This window comes from Porites lutea, chromosome 3 (assembly GCF_958299795.1).
Source record: "Porites lutea chromosome 3, jaPorLute2.1, whole genome shotgun sequence".
Classification (NCBI taxonomy): Eukaryota; Metazoa; Cnidaria; class Anthozoa; order Scleractinia; family Poritidae; genus Porites; species Porites lutea.
The window spans coordinates 12,111,450-12,137,912 of NC_133203.1; the positions used below are offsets into that span (position 1 = coordinate 12,111,450).

Sequence of the window (26,463 nt, forward strand, 5' to 3'; positions counted from 1 at the left end):
CGTTGTTTTTTTTTCAAGCCCTGATACTGGTCCTTTTCAAGTACAGCCAACCCAAGCAGTATTATTTTGTGATTTTCCATGGGAGCAGCTCTTGGGATTCTGTGGTATGAAATATACCCTGCAAGTTCGTATCTACCTGGTAAAGTGGGTTCCATCTGTAAAGGAGCTCCATAAATTGCTACTGCCTACTGATATTTTGTAATGTATCATAACATCATTATTTCAGTTGGAGTGAAATAAACCACCTTAAGTACTAAGTGGCAAAGGATGTAAAGAAGCCATTTGTCATTTTATTGTTAGTAGCATGTAGTGTGTGATATTTATTACTTTAAGTGTAGTAAAGCTAAAGAATCAGTCACATTATAAGTGATGAGCTTAAATAAATTCCATTTTTAAGTATCAATGGAAAAAGTAAATTTTAAATTTTGCATTAATAAGTATTAATAAATTTTAAAAACTGCTGAAAGTTTTATTTGTCTTAAAGTGCAATAATGCTATTTAAGATGCAGGACGAAAATACAACTCAAGATACGAAAAAAACAAAGCAATCAAAACATGAACAAAAATGTTAACTTGTTTATTCATCACAGCTCATTGTTAACACATTCCAAATTGTTAAAACTCAGCAGTTCCTCTGCTCACAATCATACATGTTTTTCGAAAACTATATTTAAGAAGTTAGTTTTTTGAAGAGCCAGTTAAAATCAAATTATGAGGATGTAAGATTAAGCTGAAAGTTAAAAATGATTATTAGTTCACAGAACCGTAGTCTGCATAAGAGGCATTATTTTTCACATTTTTCAGGCAAGCGAAGGAAAGCACAAAACCAGCGACAAGTGCCAGACGTGCACATGCCTTCCCCAATTGCATTTACTTGCCTGAAAAAACGCATTTATAAGCATAAATTTATTAGAACTTACACTAGCTTTTCACAGTTCATAAGACGTTCAAGGTGTGCATTTAAATAACATATTCATATTTATTCCATAATAAAATCATGCTGGGGTCCTAAGGCTGAAATATTCCAAGATCAAAGTATTGCATATTTTGTTTTCTTCAACAACATTTTAAGTCATTAATTATCTGCATTAACATTGCCATTTATTGGTTTGTGAGATAACTAAAGACGTATTGTACAGTATAGCTGTACTTGTTGTACCCACAGGCTATAGTGCCCCAGTATGTTATTGACTATATTAATATTATGCTTTGGGCTGCTAAAATTGCTTAGAAAGTGTTGATTAAATTAATGATTTTTGTTCATCAGTGTATAAGTAATTAAATTTTATAAAAATACAATAAAAAAATGCTGTGCTATTGAAACAGACTATGACTGATATATTGTAGAATAAACAACCCCTTAAGACTTGTCAATTTTAACAAAATTATAATCTAAAGAAATTGAAAGCAATCTATAATTCTGTAAAGCAGTCTCAACTAACTTCTGACAACTTCTGACTTGACCCAACCATGATACTCTGGCTGACACTGAAGAAAAGTATTTGATTTCTCAAGCATAATCAGTCAAACCTTAGACTTATACAGTTAAACTTATCCCATATAATGTGATTATTCTATATAAAGTGCAGGAAATGGAAGTTCCGCTGTAGGTTGCAACCTAAAAAAAAAGAGACAAGAAGATGAACTTTAGCATATTGTTCACATAAACCCAGCCGTGAGACAGTCATAATTCAGAGGGGAAAACAATGGGGCTTGCAAGAAGCATGAAGGCACTCAGAACATTTGTCAGTAGCTAAAATTTTGGGCCATTTGAAATATTTCCTTTTATACTTCTTTACTAATATTTTAATACTACTTTATCAATGCCTCTGGATTCTCCACCAATTTCCAGAGGAAATGTGAATGTACATGTATGGGTAAAAATTAAATTCAGGTTAATTTTTTTAACCTAGGTTGATTCTCAACCTCCTTTGTCTCTTAGCCCCAATTCATGAATAATTAGGGTTGGGAGATAAAGAAAATTGAGAATCAACCAAGGTTAAAAAAACTTTCACCTGAATTTAACTTTGACCTGTAACATACATGCCAGGATTTGCAAATCCAAAGTCCACCGTATTTTCGGAATGGACAGCTTAAGCATACTGTATATAAACTTCCTACAATGTCTAAAACCGTTGCTTGCTGTCATAGTCACATAGTCAGAAGCCTCCAATACAGGTCATAAATTCTCTCTTGTCGTTAAGGTCAATACTAGGCTGATATTTTAACCTCAAAAATGTTTTTTTTACAATTGCCAGAATTTGTGATGCTTTTTACCAAAAATTCTGCCATATTTTTTAGTGGGGAGAAGGGGTGGTTTAGTGTCATGTGTGGAGTGGGTTGATAGGGGAGTGGAGATGGGGCAAAAAACTCCAGATTTCACCTCTACAGGAGTTGGCTACCCTGCCTAACATTAGGGAAAACATACTGTAAACTGTTGCTTATCACCTTCAAAAGAGGTTTTAGGAAAGCTTATATCTGGGGGACTTAAAAAGACAATAAAAAATCGTGGATCAAAACAAGCTATAGCAGTGTTGATCAAAAGGCGTTTTTCATTTACTGGTTGTTAATGAAGTTTCAAAATGCCAAAATAAATCAAATTCATTTTAATACAAGCTAGCTAGGTACCGGGTGGGGGCTTATAATCAAATGTAGTTTTTTGTTTGCAGGTACATGGGCAAAAAACTAGGAGCTGGGTTTATAAGCAGCAGTTTATGGTTCCAAGAAGTGCCAAAAAAAACAGAGCTTGAAAAACTGAACTCAACAAGAAAAAAATGAAATGCTTTGCAGTTTTCTGATTGTCTGGCAGCTCTCTGAGCTCTGGGTCCTCTGGTTTTCCTTACTCCACACAAATGTTTCTAAACTATTACCAGGTCATGCCCAACATTCTCATGTAGAGTTATTAAGCATGCATAAGTAAAAACAGCCAAAACTCAATTTGAACTATGAGCTACAAAACTGAAATAAAGTATGTTTTAAAAAAAACTTGCTAACTTAGAGTTCACAATAACATCTTACCAGTTCTGTTTGCTCCACTCTGTATTTTCTTGTTCAACAATATGGAATGTATATGCATGTCGGGATTTCTCTGACTTGTTCTCAGAACTTCTATGTAGCACTGTTCCATGAATCAGCACCAATGAACCTATAATAAAATTAATATCAATAACTGATATATTCACTTGCTTTACTCTTCATTTGCACCAATGACCCATGATTGCTTCTAAACCATAAGATACCACCAAATACCCAAGACTCGAGTTGCTGCTGATCAGCCCTTATTATTTTCATAAGAGGATTTTACTGGAAAAACAAGCAGATTGGCTCATTTGTCAATGACGGGAAAAAACTGAAGAGGTTTTTAAAGGCATGTTCTCGATTTTATGCATGCATTTCTTCATTGCTTAACAAGCCAGACTTACATAGTGAAACTCGGGAGCTATTGACATGAATCAATGTTTTTCTGGTTATTGAATCAAGTTTCTCTTGATATTATTTGAAGAATATCCTTTCATATTTATAAAACAATTTATAGCAGTTAACTTTACAGTGCACTGTTAATTTTAATGTCAATAATGTCATAGCAATAGTAAAACCATAAACTGTTGTCATCACGGCATGAAGTCATAATTAGAATAGCACTATTTCAACACGAAAGCTTTGTCTACTTTGGTCACTGTGCACATAATTCAACAAACTTGTATATATTTATTTTTCATTATTTCTTAACCTACTGATTCTGTAAGCCATCTTATAATGTATCAACTTGAATAGTGCGAAATAAACTTGAACCTTGAACCTCAAGGGAAGACGTTAATTGAAACAAAAAAATCGCCTGTGCGATCAATGAAAAACATGGCAGTGTTAGCGGAGGACAGGCCATTTGCCCTCGTTTTTAGTCCCCACCCCAGGGAATTGACAGCCCTGGGTGCAGGTGGAATTGACTGATGCATAAATGGTGTCACCAGTGTGAAGAAACACATCACTCCTCTAGCCACTGATTCTTAATTTGATCAATAATACTTAGCCATAGTCACTGGGAACAGAGAGATACATGAGTGTACAAAACCACAAAAACATTTGCTTGACATGATCTACTTGCTATTAAAAAATTTTGACTACAGCTGGAATTTCCTGACCTTTTTTTGTGAGTTGAGGAATGTAATCATTTTCATGACCAGCTTCTTCACTATCTGCTCCAGTAAAAATGGTAGGTGTCCCCCCAGGCTGGGGGTTACGAATAAACCGTCGCTTTAATTCATCTGTTGAAAAAGATAATTGAATAAAAATATATCAGTTGAGTATTTCCTGATTCTTATTTTATAGAAACAATGTTTAAATATGTTTTATGGCTAAGTTCATATAATGGTACCAGACAAATTTTAACTTATTAAAACAATTTTACAGGACATGTAGACAAGTTCACATTGAACTGCTTAATACGGAACTGAAGGACCAGGTTGAATTTTAACATTTTTTCAGTAGTTTTACTATCTGCTATGTACAGAGTGCTACTTAAGCAAATCCAAAATGGCCTCTTCTTGCCCAGTAACCATGCATTCGATCACTATGCAACTAGTACATCTTTGCTGTACAAGAGGCTCAAGCAGTTCCCACAATGCTGGTCAATATTTCAACCTTAAAATTTGACTGATTTTGTTACTTAAATTTTTGAGGGGCTAAGCATCTAAATTGATTATTTTTTGTATGGTTAGCATAGCTCCCTGCTGTGAGTGGAATGGAATGCAGAGATTTTCAGGCAGTCAAAAATTCATCTGGTACCACATGAACAAAGCCTTAGATATTCTCAGCAGATGTCATGGTCAATGAAACATCGACAAAAATTAGGCTGTGTATAAAAGTGGGATGGGGACAAGGGGACGGGGACATCAGGACGCGTGTGTGGGGACTTGGGACTTGGGGACACAAGACGAGGGACTTCAGAACATCAACTATGGGACGCGGGGACGGGGACGCAGGGACGTCAAAAACCGGGACGCAGGGGACGCGGAATGTGAATGATTATCGCAAAAGTCGGAGGTAAATGTGATATCTCTTTCTTTGTGAAAATGTGTTATTTATGGTCAACATCTTCCAAAACCACATTGGACACCTTATGATGTTTATACAAAATATTCCTTTGCAAATAGGAGTAAGCGCACTGACTATCGTGATTAGGGCTAGGGTTGATTTCCACTGTCGCGTTATTTTTCCATGCGTACGTGCGTAAAATTTACGTTTGCAAATAAAATAGAGGCAATGTATAAAAGGTCGCACCTAAGCAAAAAAGTAGAATCTCGCTCAACTTCACGTTTAATGTCAACAATTTATATCTTGCCTCTATCTTATTTACGTGATTAAAATTTACTTGTGTTAACGTGCACAGCCAAAAACGCGTCGGTGGAAATCAACCTTTAAGTACCGTTAGCAAGCATTTACTTTTAGGTTTGCCACTAAAAATATATGTAGAACAAAATAAATATCGCTACATAAATATTGCCCCCGTCGTTTAGGGGTACAGGCGATGGATTTCGGAGCTAGCACTTCGGGGTTTGAAGCTCGCTTATGCCACTTAATGTTTTATTTATTTGGAATCGAATGCTGTTATTCTACATAAATTTTGGCAACCGCAACCCACCCTTCCTGCTTTGGGCTCCAATATTCCATCAGCAAGAAGACGAGGACAACAGTTTCACTTTCTTCAATGCAGGGGGTCTTCGCTGAGGCTTCGCTTCGTAAACAGGCATGGAGGAACGCTAAGGAGGTCAGGGTGGGTTGCCTTCACCAAAACATATTCTCGAGGAAAGTGACTGATATCCCATTTACCTCCGACTTTTGTGAAATTCATTCACATCCCGCGTCCCCTGCATCCCGGTTTTTGACGTCCCTGCATCCCCGTCCCACACATCCCCACGTCCCATAGTTGATGTCCTTAAGTCCCTCGTCTCGCCTCCCCAAGTCCCATGTCCCCACACACGTGTTCCTATGTCCCTGTCCCCTTGTCCCCGTCCCACTTTTATACACAGCCCAAAAATTATTTCAATCCTTATATTTATCAACTTCGTTGATACACACTTACTACTTTGTGACTAGTTTCTTAATGCGTAAAAATTGTCATGACAAATGAAATGTCTATATTTTCAAATTAGCTGACTGGCAAGAAATAAGTAAGCCATTTGCTTAAATGCCAGGACTGAATAAACAGTGCCTAATATAACAAGGAAATGCGTCAAGTTGTATTCCATTTGTTTGGAAGAGTTTCAACGGCTGAATTACAAGAAATAAGGATTATCTAGTTTGAAACTTGTTAAGGGCAAAGATAGACTGATACTAGTGAATCACCTTTGGGATTATACTCAATAACCATTCACAGGATAATTATTGCGGGTGAAAAGAGGAGCCCACAATCCTAATCTTCAGGTTGTTAGTACACATGCGTCGCATGTATGTAGCCAACATTCGTTTGAAATTTCACTTAGAATGAATGGAATGCAGAGAACACAATTTCATCACGCGCGTGTGGACCTTCTATCACTGTCTTGTAATCTGACCGCGCGTGTTTTGACTATCTGTCATGTGAAATTTATGCAAAGCACAGTGGTCAGAGAGCAAAACTTTTTGACCTTCCATCGTTGTCGCCCTCACTCCGTAACCTTTGGTTAAGTTATTACTAATTATAATGACATTTATTTAATGGCTTATACCATTCTGAGTTTTGGGTACAAATTGCAAACAGCCATTTTCCAGAGTGCAATCTTCTAAAGGTATCCACACTCCCATAGCACTAAGAGGTTCAGTGAACAAAAATGTGGAGTCGCGATGAGGAGTCACTATCAAAGGAAAAAAAATGTACTTCAACTCAATATGAATCACTTTTAATTTAAAAAAAATTGAAGGGCTCCATGCAGAAACATCCCCTAATAATATTTTGTGAATTTTTCCATGCATGCAGAACTTACCAAAATAATTACAAAGTTTTCAAAGCATGCAGAACTTAGGAAATTATTCTCACTGGCTTTTTTTCTGGTAGGGAAACATACTGTTGGATGAACATTTTCCCAATGATTTCCACCACATTTCGGTAGTACCTTCTCCTTCCATAATAATAATATCATTCAATTTCTTATAAGGAACTTGAAATAATACTATTCAGTCAAAATAAGGAAGTTCATACCTTCACCACCAATCCTTGGTTGCTGAAAAGTACGGAAAAAAAGGATAATAGTTTAAAAGTGATGTCAAACAGTTTTATTGTAACTAAATTAACAATGAATGGAGATATACTGTTTGCCATAAAACCAAATACACAGGTTAAAACTAAACTAATCCTGCAACTAATGAAACACCAGAAACATATGACAATAAAGAAGTGACCAGTAACTTAAGACAATTTTATTTGAATTCAGCAGTGCACAAGAAAAAGTTCCATCTACATGAAATATTTTTTTCATGCAAACAGCAGAAGAAATCAAGTTCACACTTAAGAAGCTGGACATAACTAGGACAGTCATAGAAAAGTGGAAAAAGTGGAAATGAACTTCTCACAACTAAACCAAAATCCCTTGATCATGATCTACAATGAAATAGAGCTAGTGCTCAAAACATTCATGATGGTGCAATTATTTTTATCCAACACTCAGGGTTCTCAGTAAAATAATTTTAAAGTAAACAGCTAGCATGTCAAACCCTTTTTCCCCCAAAATGAGACAGCACTATACAAATTAAAATTATTATAATAATAAATTATTATAATTATAATTATAATTATAATTATAATTATTATTATTATTATTATTATTATTATTAGTAATGGTAACAGGACTGAGTGGAGTCCAATTCGGTCTGTAATCATACGAGTGATTAACAAAATCGGACGACCGTGTAGCGGGAGTCCAATTTGTTTAATCACGAGTATGATTACAGACCGAATTGGACGACACGAAGTTCTGTTACCAATTAATCATAACTATAACAAAATTTTTGATATATTAGGCTCCTTTTTTTAATCAAAACACAAGAAATTCCGAGATTTTTTTGCTAGCAGTGAAAAAAAAGCCATTTAAGCGCGCGCGTGATGGTGTGTACTGTCCAATTACTTAGGCATGACGCGTACTGTCCTATTTAACTGTCCTGTTAAGGCTGAAATCAGGGCAGTTGATAGGCAATCAGATTTAAGAATTTTGTTATAGTTATGATTATTATTATTATCATTATTATTCTGTCACAGTCTTTGCTGGTGTTTTTTTTGTGCATCAGCAGGGTGCAAACCATGCACCTGGAACATCAGTCACTCAAGTCAATCATTCTGTCCATACATCAAGCACCTTCCTGAGGATTGATGCAGATCTAAGCAAGTAGATATTTTGGGTCTCTGTCACAGTAGCTCTCTCTGATACTTTCTTGATGTTGTCTACCATCCCCTTACTTCTTTACTGTACCAAGCACTGCAAAAACAACCTCAGGGATCACTTCGGTTTTATTATTATAATTAGTATTAGGTACCGTAAAATTCCGAAAATAAGCCCCAGGGCTTATATTTTTCAAAGGCCCTTTTTGAGGGGCTTATTTTTGGAGGGGCTTGTCTACGGAGGGAAAATTGCGTTTCAAAATCGATTGGGCTAGCCTTACAGTTGGAAGTAAATTTACCGTTTTTGCTTTGTTTTACTTTGTATTTGAGGGCAATTTTCCAAGTACAAGCCCCTGGGGGGCTTATATTTGGAGGGGCGGTTTAACGGAGGGTTTTTTGCGCTACCGGTTTCGGGGGCTTATATTTGGAGGGGCTTATACATGGAGGGGCTTATTTTCGGAATTTTACGGTATTTTAGTATTATTATTAGCCAGTTGATGGTACTTAATGAGAACTCTGGTTATTGACCCTGCAACATGGTCTCTCCTTGAACTAACAACTTCATTACAGAGCATATTAAAATTACCTTAAAGATGTACATGCTTTGTGGAACAGCTGGATGTTTATAACCAACTGATTTGGCAACGGACTGAAATGAAGAAAAAATAGATAACTAACAAGAAGGTGATCACCATCAAAAACAAAGCAGTATCAGTGATTACCTGAATTCTCTTGTTAAATGTAAATTTCTTAAAGACAGGATTTAAGCAATGCAGAGCTGAAAGGAAAAACTAAGATACTTCAAAAATACATCCAAAAGAAATGTGGCAGTACAACCCTCCAAGTTAAAGTTTTTGCTCCGTCACCATTTGGCAACCAACTCTGTTGGTTTAGGGTCCACACTTTTTACAAATCAAGTTACCGGCTGCAAAATTTAAGGCGCCTTGGCGACCAAAATGGTTGCAACTTGGAGGGTTGCAGTATGCTAGGCTAGAGTTAAAACAACCCTATAACATGAACATTTGTATGCTATAACTTGTAACTGGGTAGTTGCTTTCCGTAAATTTTCTGTCACTCAATAAATAATTATGAATTCAGAAATGATGTCTTAATTAAAAAATGAGAACAATATTTTTAACTGAACTTTAGTGTTTTGAAAATTTCAAACAATAACAACAACAACAAGAACAATTTTTGAACTCTTAAGATCAGTACATGCATGCGTCAGAGGTTCGCGAACGCCGTTTTGTAGCAAGATAGAGCAATCATTAGACTGTAAAATAAACGTCACTAGTGCGGATATCTGAAATACGTGTCTATATGCTTTTACTTAGGGCTTTTTATGGACACTGGTTTAGCCGTCATTAGTATAATTCGATTGTATGATCTTAATATCTCTGCATAATGGAATTCTTTATTTTATAGAATTTTGAACTTTTATTATTAATTATATCTATTTCCTCTTCTTTTATGTAAGGTTAAGTTACTTCTATTTTTTAGAATTTGTAAACGAATAGTTTCTTTCTTCACTTATTATATATAGGATTGTTTTTGTTCTCTTATGAAGGCCGAGGGTTGGTTGTAAATAGGATTTTAATTGAGGTTTTGTAATAAAGATTTTAAATATAACATAAAAAATGAAATTATTTAATAATACTATTAATATTACCATTACTATTATTATTATTATTATTATTATTATTATTATTTTATTAACAGCACATAACAATGGAGGTCACTCACCATGACCAACTTTGTTGATAGCTCTGTCTTTCTCTGTAATAAGTTCACCTTCAAATAAGATCATCACATCAGTCTGATTTATTTGTTGTTTGGAAAAAACAACTAACCTTTAACCTTGGGGTTGGGTATTTTAATCTGACAGGACAAATGACTGTTGAGGACCAAATGATTAATGAATGGGTATACATGGAAAAGAAGTACTATAACTGGCTTATTGTTCAATAAGCCTTTAATAAGCCTTTCCATGGTTTTTCAACTTTTTTGACATGGACCAGTTAGGGAAAATCTGTCGACACCACTGAGAGTGACATAAAATTAGTAAAATTGCCAAACATGAAAGTAATAAGTCTTAAGTGAGCTCAGAAATAGCTCCCCAAAGTTGCGAAAATATACAGACATTTGTATGGTGGGGGGGGGGGGGGGGGGTAATTTTGTTCCCCCCACCATAAAAACATCTGAAAAATTTCTAGACTTTGAGGAGCAATATCTTCATAGCTTTCAACAAATCACTTTCAAACTTGGCAAAATAACTAATTTTAAGACACTCTTTCCAGTATGGTCAATTGATTTTCACTCACTTAACCAAAGTCAAAAGTTGAAAAAATCCTTGGAAGGATCCATTTCTAGATTCCTTGTAAATAGTTTGTTCCGTATACTTGAGAGGCAAGCTGATCCAGTGCCACCTAGTGGATTTCTTTCCATGCATCTATTGGTTTATTTTGTTAAGTCTTAAAATTCAGCCCAGTATAGTACTTAAAAGTTACATGTACATTTCAATTATTTTAATAGTTATTTATTGGTCAGAAGATAATTAACAATTATTCCTCAATTATTCCCCGAATGGTCTCTGAGTTGGTCGAAAATATCAAGACAAAGCAACTTCAGCTAGCAAAACATGATTCAGCCACTATTGTTTTGGTTTTAAAAGCCGGCGCTTTACGCTACTAGTGGGCTATAACATATAGCTTAGTAGTACCTCATCCAATCAGAACACGGCATTGATAATAGACCACTAGTTGGATTTTACTAAAGTGGTTTATACCAGTCATGTAAAACACTACTGTAGTAAAGTTGAACCCCTCTACAACAGCCACCTTGGGGACAGAAGTAAGCGGCCATTGTAGAGAGGTTGAAACAAGAGTGAATGTATGGACTGTCCACCCCCAATAAATGGCCGTTGTAGAGAGATGGCCATTAGTGGAGGATGGACTGTATATCCCTTATCCCTAGAAAAGTTATAATACAGAGTATGCAATATACAAACCTTTGTCATTAAAAGCTCCCTTTTCAAAGAAAAATCTGATCTTATCTCCACTTGTCATAAAATAATCATCTCTAAACTGTTGGTAAATCAAACAAATCAACCTTTACAAAGTAGACCTTTAAAAAAAACATAACTTAAAGATTTTTCACCCAAACCAACAAAACTGTTAAAACTTTACAGTCAAGCCAGGACAAGCGTACCCCCCCTCCCCTCCCTAGATTCCATTCTGAATTTATTATTCGAAAGTTGAATCCGTTGGCAGTTGTAGATTTCAGATTCATCTCTGCATTCTTGCATGTGTAATGAGCCGTGACTTCATACACAAGGCAGTTATGAAATTTTCACCAGCTCAGTTTCCCAGAATTTGAAAGGGTAGGGATTTCAGGTGTTGAAATATATGAAAGGATAGGGAAACCTGCCATTTTGGTCTGTAAAAAGGCCCAAAGGGGCTGGTAGATGCATTTTATGGCTGTGAAAAAGTTGAAAAAATATCTAAGTTTGTGATTTATCCATATTCAAAAAGTCAATGCATTAACTGCAGTTGAAAGGAATGCAAAGTTCTAAGCTAGGTATATGACAGGGGTACCATTTGTCAATGGAAGGTACACAAAATGGGCTACCTTTTCTGTCAAAAATGGTATATAAAGGGGTAAAGGGTTGGACCTCAGGGCAGAGTCTCCCCGTATACAGGGTGGTAAAGGGTATTTTCGTGACTTGTGATCGGCCCTTAGTTTTTCGTAAAACGTGAAATGGCTAGATTTTTCCTTGTGAATCAAGATTTTCATAGTAGCTGTGAAATGTAATTTTGCAAAATTGTTTTGAAAAGAGAAATAAACGTTTAATTGGTCATGAACCGTGATTTCCTTTGAGTCTGAATTGCCTTTTTTATTTTTTGTAAATTGCAAAAAGACCATTTTATTTCCCAGGAAACGTGATCTAGATGCCCCTTAACCATCCCCCTTAAACTTTCTTGAGTACCCCCAAGGGATATCCCACACCCTAATGATGCAAATACCTTATCTGTAGGAAAACACTTTGTACAGTCAGCTTTCTCCTAAGAGACATCTCCAAAAAAATACAACCTTAAGGGTCCCTGCCTCTCCCTAGTCATTTTTTCTAATTCGCTTTAAGGTAGAAACCTCCTTAAAATGGACACTTAGCATTGGCTGTCCCAATTAACATGAGTTAACTGTATGAATGATAGCTTAATATCAAATTGGAGAACAAAGAGGTCAAATTAAGACCACAGGTTTCTGAGCTGGGTAAAGATAATAATAATTTCCTACCTTTGTCTGTGAAACATCAGTTGTAAAAATACTTTTGGGATGCTCATCTAGGTTCATTTCTTGCACAATTTTGTGCATCTCTTGTCTCATTTCCTCCACCTCATCAAGCGAGAAGAAGCCTTCGATGACAAGGAAGCCATCTGTTTTGTACTAGAGAAGATTCAATTGCTATGGAACATGCGCTTAAGGATGCATACAAAAAAATATTACCCAAACAATTTACCTTCTCAACTTGCGCCGAAGAAAGTCCTGGACAATCCTCCATTTTTAAGTTCAACCTAAATTCCGCGCGAGAAACTGGGATCTAATCGAACCAATAGCATTGAGGGTGGAAGGGTGGGTAGTCAAATTGAAGTCGCAAACGTGATAGCTTTAGTTCTTATCTTTTCCACTTCGTTTCCATTAAAAATTAAAAATTGAAAAAAAAAATTCTCCTGATTCTGGTATTTTTCTGGACAATTTTATGCCTCTTTGGAAAATATATGTAGCTTGTGTACAATGTATTTCAACTCCCCACCACCACTCCCTCAACCTCGTAGTAAGAGCCCAGTCTCTTTGGAGGCTGGTCCTGGCTTCTGGCTGGCTGCATCTCGAAGTTCATCGAAAATGCTTTCTCGGGGTTGTCTAAGTTTTATGTCCGTGAAAAAGCTCTTTCCTGTAGTTCTTGCAGGAGTAGCTAGAGCTAAGCACACTCTTCCAGACTTGCCTTACGATTACAACGCCTTGGAACCAACAATCAGCGTGGAAATCATGCAACTTCACCACCAAAAGCACCATGCTACTTACGTAAATAACTTAAATGTGGCAGAAGAGAAGCTTGCTGAGGCACAAGCTAAAGGTGGGACGAAACTAAAAAGAATCTCTTAAAAACAGCGTAAAAAGACTTAAGTTTTGGTATCGGTGGAATGTGATGCCTCATTTACGCTTCCTTTATGTAATTCATGATCGTCAAGCCTTCGGATAATCTTCGTAAATATTCTTAAGCCATCGGATAAACTTCGGAATCCAGATTTGATACGGTCGAATTCAGAAATCATGTCTTCCTAAAACCGATGATGGAATTGAATGCCCTCCAGATTTAGTGTATCGGTTCTTTGACTTACAGTTTTTAAAGACGAAGATATTAAACAAGGAAGAATTGGTTTGCTTTGAATTCTTATATAGTGGGGTCCTTGTTCCCTTCCAAAATTGCTCTATGTTCCCTTGTTCCCACCATAGTCAATAGAGGGAATGGTTATGAAACCCGACAAAGTTCTTTGTTGTATGTTTTTGTTCTCTTTTTTGGCCTTGACCCTGCACAAAACACAATAGTTGTTTACTCCGTACTGAGGAACTAACCAATAGAAACGTGCTGGTTACGTAATTCATGCATAACGTATGAACGCAAAACAAAAGATTGTGCAGGGTTGTGGACCTTCTAACATAAATCTTGGCATCTTTGTTTGCTCCTTTGATGTTTGCCGGGCTTCATAACCAGTCACCTCCATTAACTATGTTCCCACATGTTTTCATTATTTGTTCCCCTGTAAATAAATTTGCTTACCACTTGTCACTGCCATCAATTCCCTCCCGCAAAAAAAGAGAAAGAAATAATACACCAAAAACAAATCTTACAAAAGGAGAAAATAGATTGTAAGTGATGTTCAATTTGTGGGACACATCATCTCAAGCATTTGATCGAAATTCACAATCCATCAGAGTGGAATGAGCGTTAGAACTAACCTTAACTGGTTAAAAATAAGCGGCGTGCATGACATGACTCCTGCACTTAGTTGTATTTGAAGTTATATGGCCTTCAGAGCTTCGCTCCAACTAAAAGGTTCTGAATTAAGAGATTTTCCCCTACGACAAGAAATGAGGAGAGGCTCCTTAAAGATTTTCCTTAGCCGTTTGGCTTTGTATAATAAGGTGCCATTTCCCATTAATATTTTCTTCAGGTTAGGTAAAGCCGGGTCGCATTGTGTAACAAAAGGTAGAAGTTTTTTACGTGCAGATTTGTTTCTCTGTGATAGGGCTGTTTTCTTGTTGGCAAATTTTACTTCAGAGAGGTACTTTCTTAAAATAGCAGCAGGGTAGCCCCTTTCTGATATTCCTGAAATGTGATCTGCAAGGAATTAGTCCTTAGTCGTTTCTTCACTCCTGGTGGGTGACACAAGTAGAAGTTCATGTACTGGAATGTTTCTGTGGGCATGTTTAGCTGGCTACATCAATCTACGATTCCAAGTCCTTATCCAACTCGAAAAATAAAATCAAACAACATCTTGTCACTTTCGCCCCCGATTTCCCATTTCAAAGGACCAACGCACTGCTGGTTTTTCTTCGCCATTTCTAGAAATCGAAGCAGTGACAGGTAGCACAACACAATCGTTAAATGATCTATCCGCCATCTTGGACATCTGTGACAACAGATCCCAAGTTTTTATGAGAGTGCCAGGATTTTAATAGAGGACCCAACCATATCAGTGCCAGAAGATTTCTAACAACATTCTGAAGACTTCTAGAGTTCTCAAGAAAATGACTGTGCTTCATTGATCCATTCTCTTTGACTTCTCTCACATTGGTTCTTGTTTATCGGTTGTCACGCTAATGATGTGATTCAGTTTTTGTTTCTTGCCAAACAGTGCAACAGTGTCTGTGAAGCAGTGCCCTTTGCCAGTTGAAAAAAAATGTGAGGTATATTGACTACAGTGCATTAAGTTCAGGAAGAGTTTTTCTCTTTCTACTTCTTTTTTTTTTGTGAGATTTTTGTTATGGTTGTGATTAAAGTGCTGTTGCATTGTTGTGTGGCAGACAAATGGCATTCAGTGTGTGAGAAAATGTGTATCTTATTTAAGATTTTAATGGTTCAGCTTTTTTGCTAGACATAAAAAAAAATGGTCAATGGTCTTACAGGCTTAGGGCATGATAGTAAAGTTACCTATCAGCAGGTGGGACTCATGCTTTAGGAATGGGAAGTAGTAGGTATAAGTGAAGCCATGATGATTGGATTCCTTGGAAACGTCTCTTTTCTTAGTCATCCATTGAATTACTTTTAAGATGTCATTCCAGGGACATACTATAACACTAAGTACTGTCAACTGAGCTCAATAAATGTTGCAAGTTGTAAAATGGGTGGCCAAACAAAACACCATCATCACTTTTTGAGATTTTACTGGGGACATTTGTATGCTACAGCCCTCGTAGTTCCTTATGTGGCTTAAGCGTTATTGTGTTATGTACAGTACTTTTTTGAATTGTGTGATTTCTCTCTAGGTGATATCAGTTCCTTAATATCTCTACAACCAGCACTTAAATTCAATGGTGGAGGGCACATCAATCACAGTATATTTTGGACAAATCTTTCTCCTGATGGTGGTGGAGAACCAACAGGTGCATATTTATACAAAAAGAAATGAAAAGAAAGACACTGAGGATAATTGTCCATGGGCAAGTTACAAGCCATAAGTTGAAAACCAGATTTCATATAAGGCTTTCTCTTCATATTTTTTATGAGGAATTCACAGTTAAATGAACTGTTCACCCAGAAAGTTGCATAATTTTACTTAAAATCGTTTGTATATAAGTCAGGTTTTGACAAGACACAGTCAGGACCACAAGTTAAAAGTAGCGAGATAGAATAATAGCAGAGGTTGGGAAGAAATTTCATTGAAAACTTGCTTTATAAAGATAGCATGTGTTTTAAAGTTGAATCAGCCCCAGGATAGAACGTTTGGACAAACTGGATATACAGTACCTATTTCTGGCATTGAGGCCACAAAGTCAGTCTTAAGAGGTGGTGAAGAAGGAATTTAAATTGACATGCAGCAGAAAAAATGCAAACCTAACTAACCACTAAAGACTAGTCACCTGCTAGAGCGATTCTCATTAATAACCAGAGCTCTCTAATTCTGACCTCTTTAATTGATTCTGAAGGTGGTCCCTGATAAGAGCTGTGAATTTAATAGGTTTGTGGTGAACCTTCACAGAAAACTGTGTAAAATGTTTTCTACACCAGGTGACCTGCTGGAAGCTATCAAGAGAGACTTTGGCTCCTTTGAGAATTTCAAAGAAAGATTCAACACAGCATCAGTGGCAGTGCAGGGTTCAGGTTGGGGTTGGTTGGTAAGTCATCGATTTTTGTTAGAAACTTGTAATAACCAATTTCATGTGTAATCATTTCCCTTGCCCAGGTAACCGATGCACAATTTACTAATTAGTCTTTCTCTGCATGGCACAGGTAGCCCAACCTTGATATCTGAAACCTGAATAATTCAATACTGTTTGTGAACTGCAAATGACACTCAGTCATTGGATGTTGCTTAACTAAAATAGCACTTTTCACTGATGACATCACAAATTTCTGATCCCTGCTGTGCCTCAGACATTGAACCTGATCCTTTTAAGAGGATTGTATGGAAGAATCATGTGCGCCTACAAATAACATCGTCTTTAAAGATTTTTATTGTTGGAAAAAAAAATCGGGCTGGTTTTGACAATGTATATATCCTGAATAAAAATTAACGTGTGCCAACACTTTCTTAACAAATGAAATGACTGTATGGATGAATGGTTTTATTCTGAATGCAGTTTCATTACCCTGGCTAAAATATGTTATGACATTTCACTTAGAAATGTACAAAGGGCAAAGGATGCTTTTTTTTTCTGAGTGCAAAGGCAATGCTCAACATGCTACTATGAGATATAAAATACTGCATGGTACCTACCTGGTTTCAAAACCAAAGGTAAAAAACTTATACAATTTCCGGTTTGTGCTCATGTTAGGGTGCTTTAAGGCTGGTTTTCACTAGCGAGGGAGTCGGAGTCGAAGCCATTCGTAAGAATGCTTATGACTCAGTGAAAATCAAAAATTTATTGGAGTTGTAAGCAGAGTTGTGAGTGCGACGGAATCAGAGTTGGAAGAATCAGAACATTTCCATTTTCTTCCGACTTCGCGTATGACTTCATTGCTAACAATCTAGTGAAAAGCAGATTGTCGGCGTCAGAAGCAGAAGCGCAAGGATAAACCAATCACAATGCACGTTCTCATGCTTTGTGATTGGTTAAGTTCTTCCGCTTCTGCTTGCGACTCTGATGACCTAGTTTTCACTTGATCATAAACGACGGAGTCATAAGCATAATCAGAAAGCTGTTTTCACTAGATCACAAAGTTCTATGCTTCTGATTACCGCTCCGACTCCAACTCTGTTACTAAGAAATTCTGCCACAGACTTGCAAAAACACATACAAACTCAGTTTTTCACTTCATCATGTTTGCTTTTGGAGTATTACACAGCCAGAAATGTTATGTCATGTTTCAGTGTTATGACTAAGACAGAGCTACGGATCTGATTTTAGTAGCCTTACTTTGACCAGGTTGCTTTACTTTCTAATTTTGAAAACATTTAATTTAGTTACTTGGGCCAGCGTTTACTCCCTATAGCAGTAATGTCTTTTATATATTAGAATAAAGCTCAAAAAGCATTTTAAAAACATTGAGTGCGAATTTTATGAACAATTTTCATGTTGGAAAAGCATGTTGCTCATGGAGTTAGATAGATACAAAATAGATACATAGTTTATTTATAATCACATCACAACCAAGAGGTTGAATTAGGCGATTATTTACAAATAATTATGATTACTTAAAATACTACCACTAATAAGCTAATTTATAAAAAAAATCAAAGAAAAGAATAACAGAAACAATACATGAATACATTACAGTAAAATTGAGATTTGTTAAAAAAATAAAAAAACAGAATCGACATAATAAAAAGCAATCGAAATTTCTAGAGCTATGGATCAGAAACACAGTTTAAGCTTTGGGGGCGTTGGACGTAATAAAACTATTACGGAATCTGTTCTTCTTGAAAATGGGCCTCAATTTCCATTGCCTTTGAGTAGAATACAAAGTTTGCCTGCGTCATGTGAAGTGGGTCTACTGTTACAAAACCTATTTTTTGTGATAGCGCAAAGTGCTATTTACTTGTGTGTGACAAATCCTACTGAGATGGACATAATGACTGGACAGATCAAACACTTTTACGTATCATTTTTTAGCTGAAAATTTGCACAGTAATTAAAGAAATTAAAATTCAGCATTGTAACATATTTTGAGAAATAATGCCTGCGGTGTGATATTATGAAGTAGTAATCAATACCGCTGACATAATATCGCATACTCAGAAAAACGTTTCGGGTACGTTCTTGTAAGTTGATTTGAGCTTTCGCTGATTAAAGACTGTTTGGTTAAGTTTGCTCGTTTTGAAGCTAAGGACTAACACATGGTGTCAGAAGTCAGTGGATGAAGCTGTTTGCCGACCGCATTTGTGAAATATTTGTCTTGTGAACACCTTGGTTCGTTGCTGTTCGCATAAATCGAAACCGCGTGGTGTGAAATGGCGGCCGGGCGTCTGTTAAACCCGCCGGATCCTCTGCAGCTTTCAAGTGGAAATGTATCTCAGAATTGGAAAAGATTTAAACAAAAGTGGAGTAACTATGAGCTAGCTATCGGAACAGCCAGAAAGGAAGACCCCATTCGAGTAGCAACTTTTCTCACCGTGATCGGCGACGAAGCGCTAGATGTTTACAATGCATTCACGTGGGACAGTGACGAAGACAAAGTCAAAATGGATAAAGTTCTAGAGCATTTTGAGCAGTATTGTGAGCCTCGCAAGAATACAATTTACGAAAGGTATTTATTCTTTTCGCGTGGACAGGAAAGTGGGGAGCCCATTGATAAATATGCCACAGTTCTACGAAACATGGCAGACTCTTGTGAATTCCAAGATTTGAAAGATTCACTGATACGTGACCGCATCGTGTTTGGAATCGCTGATAACAACGTGAGAGAGCGTTTGCTGCGAGTCCCAGATTTGACGCTGAATAAAGCTCTAGAAATTGCACGAGCTGCCGAAGCAACCCAAAGCCAGTTGAAACAAATGCAAAACTTGCACGAGGTTAATGCAGTGGGGAAGAAGAAAGAAAAATTCTTCCGAAAGAAACAAGAAGAGAAGAAGAAATCAGCAAACGGAAGTACTCAGCAGATCGACTGCAAGTTTTGTGGCAGGAAACATGTACCAGACAGATCAAAGTGCCCTGCATATGGCCAACAGTGCAACAAGTGTGGAAAAAGCAACCATTTTGCTGCGAAGTGTACAGGAAGAAGGCAGTCCAGTCGTAATTTACATGCCAATCAGAATTTGAATTATGTGCAAGAAGATTCAGATGGGAGTCAATTTGAAGAGTATACTATTGATGTAATAACTTATCAAGTCAGTGCTGTTGAAGAAAAGAAACACCCAAAACAGTTGTTTACATCAGTCAAAGTAAACAATGCTAAAGATGTTACATTTCAGTTGGACTGTGGAGCAACTTGTAATTTGCTATCACTAAAAGAATTCTCAAGCATTATGGGGGATCCCAAAGATCTCTATTTGAAGAAAACATCTGCAATACTCAAGATGTACAATGGAACCACTATGACTCCACTTGGAAAGTGCACTCTCAAGTGTGCCAAAGGTGAGATGAGTAGAGATGCAGATTTTTTTATAATTAATGAGGATGTCAGGCCTCTATTGGGTGCTGAGACATGTCAGGAACTGAACTTAATCAAGGTTATGGCAAGTGACATTTCAGAGTCAGAAACTGTGAACACAGTAAATGACAAGGTTCAAACTGCCCACATTGTTCTAACCAGAGATCAAATTTTGAAAGAGTACAGTGATGTTTTTGAGGGATTAGGATGCATGGATGGCCCATACCATATGGAACTTGATGAAACTGTAAAACCTGTTGTCCACCCCCCTAGAAAAGTACCTGTCGCACTGAGAGACCGTTTAAAGGAAGAACTGGACAAATTAGTCAGAGAGAAAGTTATCACCCCCGTTACAGAACCTACAAGTTGGGTGTCTAGTTTGGTTTTAGTCAACAAGCCAGAGAAGTTAAGAATTTGTATTGACCCACAAGATTTAAACAGAGCCCTGCTGAGAGCCCATTATCCTCTCCCCACCATTGAAGATGTGGCCACTAGGCTATGCAAGGCTAAAGTCTTCTCAGTTTTGGATGCAAAGAATGGATTCTGGCAAGTTCAGCTAGACAAACCGTCGTCACTCTTGACCACGTTCAATACACCCTTTGGCCGGTATCGTTGGCTTCGCTTACCGTTTGGAATCAAAACAGCCCCAGAAGAGTACCAGCGAAGAATCCATGAAAGTCTACAAGGTCTTAAAGGTATAGAAGACATTGTAGATGACATACTCTGTATTGGCGAGGGTGACACCTATGAAAGTGCGGTTAAGGATCATGACAGAAACCTAATTGCACTCCTGGAGAGATGTCGTGAGAAGAATATCAAGTTGAATCCAAAGAAGTTACAGTTGAGAAAGCAAGAAGTGCCCTACATCGGTCATGTACTGACCCCTGATGGCCTCAAGCCGGATCCAAGTAAAGTCAAGGCAATTGTAGCAATGCCTACCCCTTCAGACAAGAAGGCCCTGCAAAGGCTGCTTGGAATGATTACGTATCTTGCGAAATTTCTGCCTAACCTGTCTGATGTGACGCAACCATTGAGACGTCTATTAGACAAAGATGTGCAATGGCACTGGAACGATACACACGAGAACTCATGGAAGCAAGTGAAACAGTTGATCACAAGAGAACCAGTGTTGAAGTATTTCGACCCCAGTAAAGAAGTAACTCTGCAGTGCGATGCATCGGAATCTGGACTTGGTGCTGTCATACTGCAAGAGGGTCAGCCTGTAGCATTCTCGTCAAGAGCACTCACGAGTACTGAAAGAAATTATGCTCAAATAGAGAAAGAGCTGCTCAGCATAGTTCACGGGTGCATACGCTTTGACCAGTACGTTTATGGTATACCAGTTACAGTACAGACAGATCACAAGCCGCTAGAGAGCATTTTCAAGAAATCTCTGCTTTCAGCCCCCAAAAGGCTCCAAAGAATGTTATTACAGCTCCAGAGGTATAGCTTGAATATAGTGTACAAGCCTGGAAAGGAACTATTCATTGCTGATACACTCAGTCGAGCATTCCTTCCCAATAAGCCGAGTACAGAAGAGTTGAAGTCGGAGGTTTTATTAGTCAAACAGGAAGAGTATCTAATCAAATCCATTGAAGAGATCAACATGGTCGAGTTTCTGCCCATCACAAGTGAACGCCTTGTTGATCTCAGAAGAAAAACTGAACTTGACGAAGGTCTTCAGCAGTTGAAACATATTATCAAGATTGGTTGGCCAGAAACAAAAGAAGAAGTCCCATCAGAAATCAGGAGATATTTTGATTTCAAAGAAGAGCTCAGCATCCAAGATGGTATCCTCTTCAAAGGAAATCGAGTAATTGTACCTGTAGCGCTAAGGCCCCACATGATAACGCAAGTACACTCAAGCCACCTTGGTATCGAAAGCTGTTTAAATAAAGCAAGAGATGTCCTGTTTTGGCCTGGCATGACCGCCGAGATCAAGGACTGTGTTTCTAAATGTGAAACATGTAACACTTATCAGACAAACCAGCAGAAAGAACCACTCATACCTCATGATCCACCTAAACGCCCTTGGTCTCATGTGGCAACAGACCTTTTCAGTTTTGACAACAAAGAATGGTTCATCATCGTTGACCACTGGTCAGATTACTTTGAACTGAACCAATTATCCAGTACCAACTCAAGTTCTGTTATCAAGTCTCTCAAGAATCAGTTCGCACGCCATGGCATACCTGATACTCTGTATTCTGACAACGGACCACAGTTTGCTTCCAGAGAATTCAAAGAATTTGCATCCGCCTGGCATTTTGACCACCAAACGTCCTCACCACACTATCCACAATCAAATGGCAAGATTGAAAATGCTGTAAAGACAGCTAAGAAGTTACTAACCAAAGCAAAGGCAAGTGGACAAGATCCATACTTGGCCATTTTGGACTGGCGCAACACACCTTCACCCAGTATTGGATCATCACCAGTACAAAGATTGTTTGGACGACGCACAAAGACACTGTTACCTACAGCAGGAACTTTGTTACAACCAAAGATCATGGAGGGAACTGAAGACAAGCTCAAAGAAAGAAAGACGAAACAAGCACTGTTTTACAACAAAGGAACAAAAGAGCTTCCTGAGCTTCAACCCGGAGACACAGTGCGCATGAAACCGCTGCCATCAGACAAAGGAAAGCTGTGGAGAAAGGGATCGGTTGTCAAACAAGTAGCACCTCGCTCCTACGAGGTAGATCTCCAAGGAACTATGTTCAGGAGAAATAGAAGACACTTGGTAAAGACCAAGGAACCATCGCCACAGTTGGATTTGGAATCCCAAGAAAACCTGCCAGTTAGTAGTACCCCTTTGCCTGTGGAAGGACCACCTGTGATGCAAACAAGATCTGGTAGAATCATTCATAGACCTGGACGACTACGAGATTTTGTTTAAGGAACGTTGTTTAGGACTTTGAACTGTCATCGTCTGACTGATTGTTTGATTGCCCTATTGTAAATAAGTTTTCTTTTCATGAGAAGGGAGATGTGATATTATGAAGTAGTAATCAATACCGCTGACATAATATCGCATACTCAGAAAAACGTTTCGGGTACGTTCTTGTAAGTTGATTTGAGCTTTCGCTGATTAAAGACTGTTTGGTTAAGTTTGCTCGTTTTGAAGCTAAGGACTAACACATGCGGGGCCGGGACTCCCTTCATGAGGAGATAGGGATGCTTGATGTCTCGCTTTGTTGTGTAAATTGGAGATTCATTTCACCAGTTATGTTACCATGGAAAAGCTGATATTCTTGCTCAAATAGATGTCGTATGGGATGAGGGAAAAGAATTTACAGCCGTTACAACTAACACGCACCCTGAAAGGGTTTTTCTTCGGTTCAAACCTGCGTTTTGGTGGACGTCAATCAACCGTTACCATGGTTTTTCATGCGTTGGCCTAGAGAAGATTCTTTCTCCGTTTCTTGAGCACTCGGAGGAATATGTCGGCGTTTCAGCCGGCTGCAGGATCTGACACCGCTTCATGTCAAGATTACAAGGAGAAAGAATTTGTTGAGTGTTTCTCGGAGGAAACTCAAATTATCGACATATTTACACACTGTAATTTACGACCACATAAGCAAGCTTTCTCAATCGCTCGCAACTTGTCTCAGTTCTTGATAGTTTTGGTTTCTATTCGATAACATGAGGAATGATAAGTAGTAAAATTCATTTTCAAAAACAGCCACCACTGAGAGAAAACTTTTTCCCTTTTCGGTGTGATATCTTTTGTTTCTTTGAATTTATACTAGCTTCTTGGCAATTCAGTCCTCCACGGCTCCCGTGTTTTCATACATCAAATAAATAAACAACCTGAAAACCGTCATGTAAACTATAGAGAATGTTTGAGAATGTCTCAGCTCGCAGAGACCTCGTTGTTTTAACAATGTAATCCTTCATCTTAATAAAATAATTTTAAAAAGCCGTCGTCGTTTGAAATTATTCACCCTTCATTCAGCGATGAGGGAACCTTCTCTGTCAGAGCGCGTGGAAAACCATGGAAACAGTTGATTGACGTCCACGCAAAATCAGGTTTAAACAGACAGAAAAAACCCTTCAAAGACGCGTGTTAGTGGTAACCGCTGTAATATATACAAAAACATTAAATGTCAGTCATAATATTCTTACAATAATAAGATTTTATGTAGCTCTTGGTTTTGGGAAGCAGCCTGTTTTTTATTACTTTAGTCTTTGTTAGAAGCTTAATTCTATGCTTCTGTTTGAGCATCCCCATATCTGTCATATGGGAATCACCACCCCAGACCAAAAATTTTTCTAGTTTTTCTGACAGAAACAGTGACCTGTGTGAACACGTGTCCTTCTAAAAAGAATTTTTTTTCAGGCCTGATACTGTATGCTTTTATTATGTTGTACAGTAAATGATTTGTGGACTACATATTGCATTTATGGGAAATTCACTTCACTTACCTCTATATGGGCTTGTTGTCACATCGTTTTATGTAAGAGCTTTGTAGTTTGGTGTCTTGTAGACTATGGCATGTCAAAAGGAAACTTGCCCACAAAAAAGGTAACGAGAATAATGTGTTCTGAAGAAGGCTAGTATCGACTGGTATTTATATTGAACCCTTATTGAATGTTGAAAATGGTATTATAAGTTAATGGATCCACTGCATGTTTTTTGTAGGGGTACAACAAGGTAGATAAACATCTTGTGATTGCTACCTGTGCCAACCAAGATCCACTTCAAGCCACAACAGGTAATTTTTTGGTCATCCATAAAGTTGCAGATACTCTGAACTACGTTGACTTTGGTGTGGATATAATCAAAGGCAGTTCAATTCATCCAGAACTGTAACACACCACCAACTGTTTCCCCGTAAATGACATACAGATGATATGTCACTACATGATCTGGGTCATGTGCTTCTGAAAGGTTGAAGCAAATTTTCATCCATTCAGAAGCAAAACCCAGTTCAAGGTAGTAACACATCATCACTATGGAATTTCTGCCGGTAATTCCACAGATGTCCTTTGGTGGGAAGTAGTAGTGTCACAGAATGTCAGACTGCTGTTTTCCCAGGCTCTACACTTGTACATGCTTTCTCCTTAAATTTTCTTAGCAAAGCAGCTTTGGAACTCCTGTAGCTTTTTCACTTTTTTTGTGTTAAACTGGGGTGATCTGTCCAAACAAAGTCTGCGTAATCAACACAACTGCGCAGCTACATGTATATCAACACATTTTGCAATTTTTGCTAACGTTATGATATGTTTTCTTCACAGGTCTTGTTCCCCTTCTTGGAATTGATATGTGGGAACATGCATACTACCTTCAGTATAAGAACCTGCGTCCTGATTACATGAAGGCTATTTATAATGTTATCAACTGGGCCAATGTAGCTGAAAGATATGATGCAGCCAAATCATAACCTTCAATTCTTCTTGTTGAACACTGAAGTTTGCTGTTTGTCTCATACACTAATGACAAAATCAAATTTTTATTTTCACTTCTGATGAAAGAGAAGTTCTGTTTTTAGCTTTTTTTTGTGAGTTTCCAAAAAAAGTTATATGTAACCTTACACAGCTTTGGGATAAAATCTTTTAAAATTTAACTCAGTATAACTGTGAAACTGTGGAAGGTTTGGATGCAGGATTCATTTCATAAGTAGGTTGAACATGATTGTCCAGGTTATGAAGACTCGAAATGCCATTGCTGCGTTTCAATTCGTCTATTATCACAGTTTACCACTCATTGATTGTTAGTCAAATGATATTTTCAGTATACTGTCCCTGTGAGTTACTGCAAATAATTTTGGCACAAGTAATCATATGGAGAAAACTATGATGAACCCAGTCTAATGAGATATGTTTCAGTGAAGTTGAATGTGATAGTCCAGGAGCCAGATTCTTACTGAAGAACAGTCCTGTGAGTTTAGATACTGTATGTACTATGTAGCCTGTAAAGAGCCTGTAAAGAGGCTGTTTGGTACACCAAAGTCCTTTTTCAGGACTGCGCATGCGTGGATGATAACTCTTCACCTGCTTCAAATAACTGTTAGTGTTGTGATTGATAAGGCACGTGGGGTATTAAAGAGCTGCAAAAAAAAGTTTGATGTGTCTTGAGCGTTGGAAATACTCAGAAAGTTATTTTAAAAGCTTTAAAACTTTGTAGACAAACAGCAAACAAAGTTGTGTTTCTTCAAAGAAAAATAAGTTGTTTAGTCGTAACGGAAAGTGTTGTGAAAAACTGTGTTTTCAGATTTTCTAGTTTTAATAGTGTGAACTACGGAAGTTTCCAAACATTAATAAGAATAAAGAGAGTTAAGGTGTTTCGATTCAGTTTTTGGGA

General features: G+C 37.6%; 2 protein-coding genes across 3 annotated transcripts; one reads left to right on the forward strand and one right to left on the reverse strand.

Annotated features, from left to right (window-relative positions):
- Positions 1 to 41: 41 nt before the first annotated feature.
- Positions 42 to 12,911, reverse strand: LOC140930490 (phytanoyl-CoA dioxygenase domain-containing protein 1-like). Of its 2 annotated transcripts, none has more exons than XM_073380205.1 (11): positions 12,864 to 12,911; positions 12,641 to 12,759; positions 11,355 to 11,430; positions 10,091 to 10,138; positions 9,070 to 9,125; positions 8,934 to 8,996; positions 7,175 to 7,196; positions 6,705 to 6,830; positions 4,140 to 4,262; positions 3,019 to 3,145; positions 42 to 1,618 (listed from the first exon to the last, which is right to left on the reverse strand). In XM_073380205.1, the coding sequence occupies exons 2-11, from the start codon at positions 12,728 to 12,730 to the stop codon at positions 1,570 to 1,572; spliced, it is 780 nt and encodes a 259-aa protein (XP_073236306.1). In that variant the 5' UTR covers positions 12,731 to 12,759; positions 12,864 to 12,911; the 3' UTR covers positions 42 to 1,569. The 2 variants fall into 2 exon arrangements, with proteins under 2 accessions (XP_073236306.1, XP_073236305.1); XM_073380204.1 differs by having other exon boundaries at positions 12,641 to 12,790; positions 12,864 to 12,905.
- A 286-nt stretch (positions 12,912 to 13,197) lies between these two features.
- Positions 13,198 to 26,443, forward strand: LOC140930491 (superoxide dismutase [Mn], mitochondrial-like). Its single transcript, XM_073380206.1, has 5 exons — positions 13,198 to 13,478; positions 15,893 to 16,009; positions 16,635 to 16,741; positions 24,802 to 24,874; positions 25,398 to 26,443. The coding sequence occupies exons 1-5, from the start codon at positions 13,247 to 13,249 to the stop codon at positions 25,541 to 25,543; spliced, it is 675 nt and encodes a 224-aa protein (XP_073236307.1). The 5' UTR covers positions 13,198 to 13,246; the 3' UTR covers positions 25,544 to 26,443.
- The last annotated feature ends 20 nt before the right edge of the window (positions 26,444 to 26,463 follow it).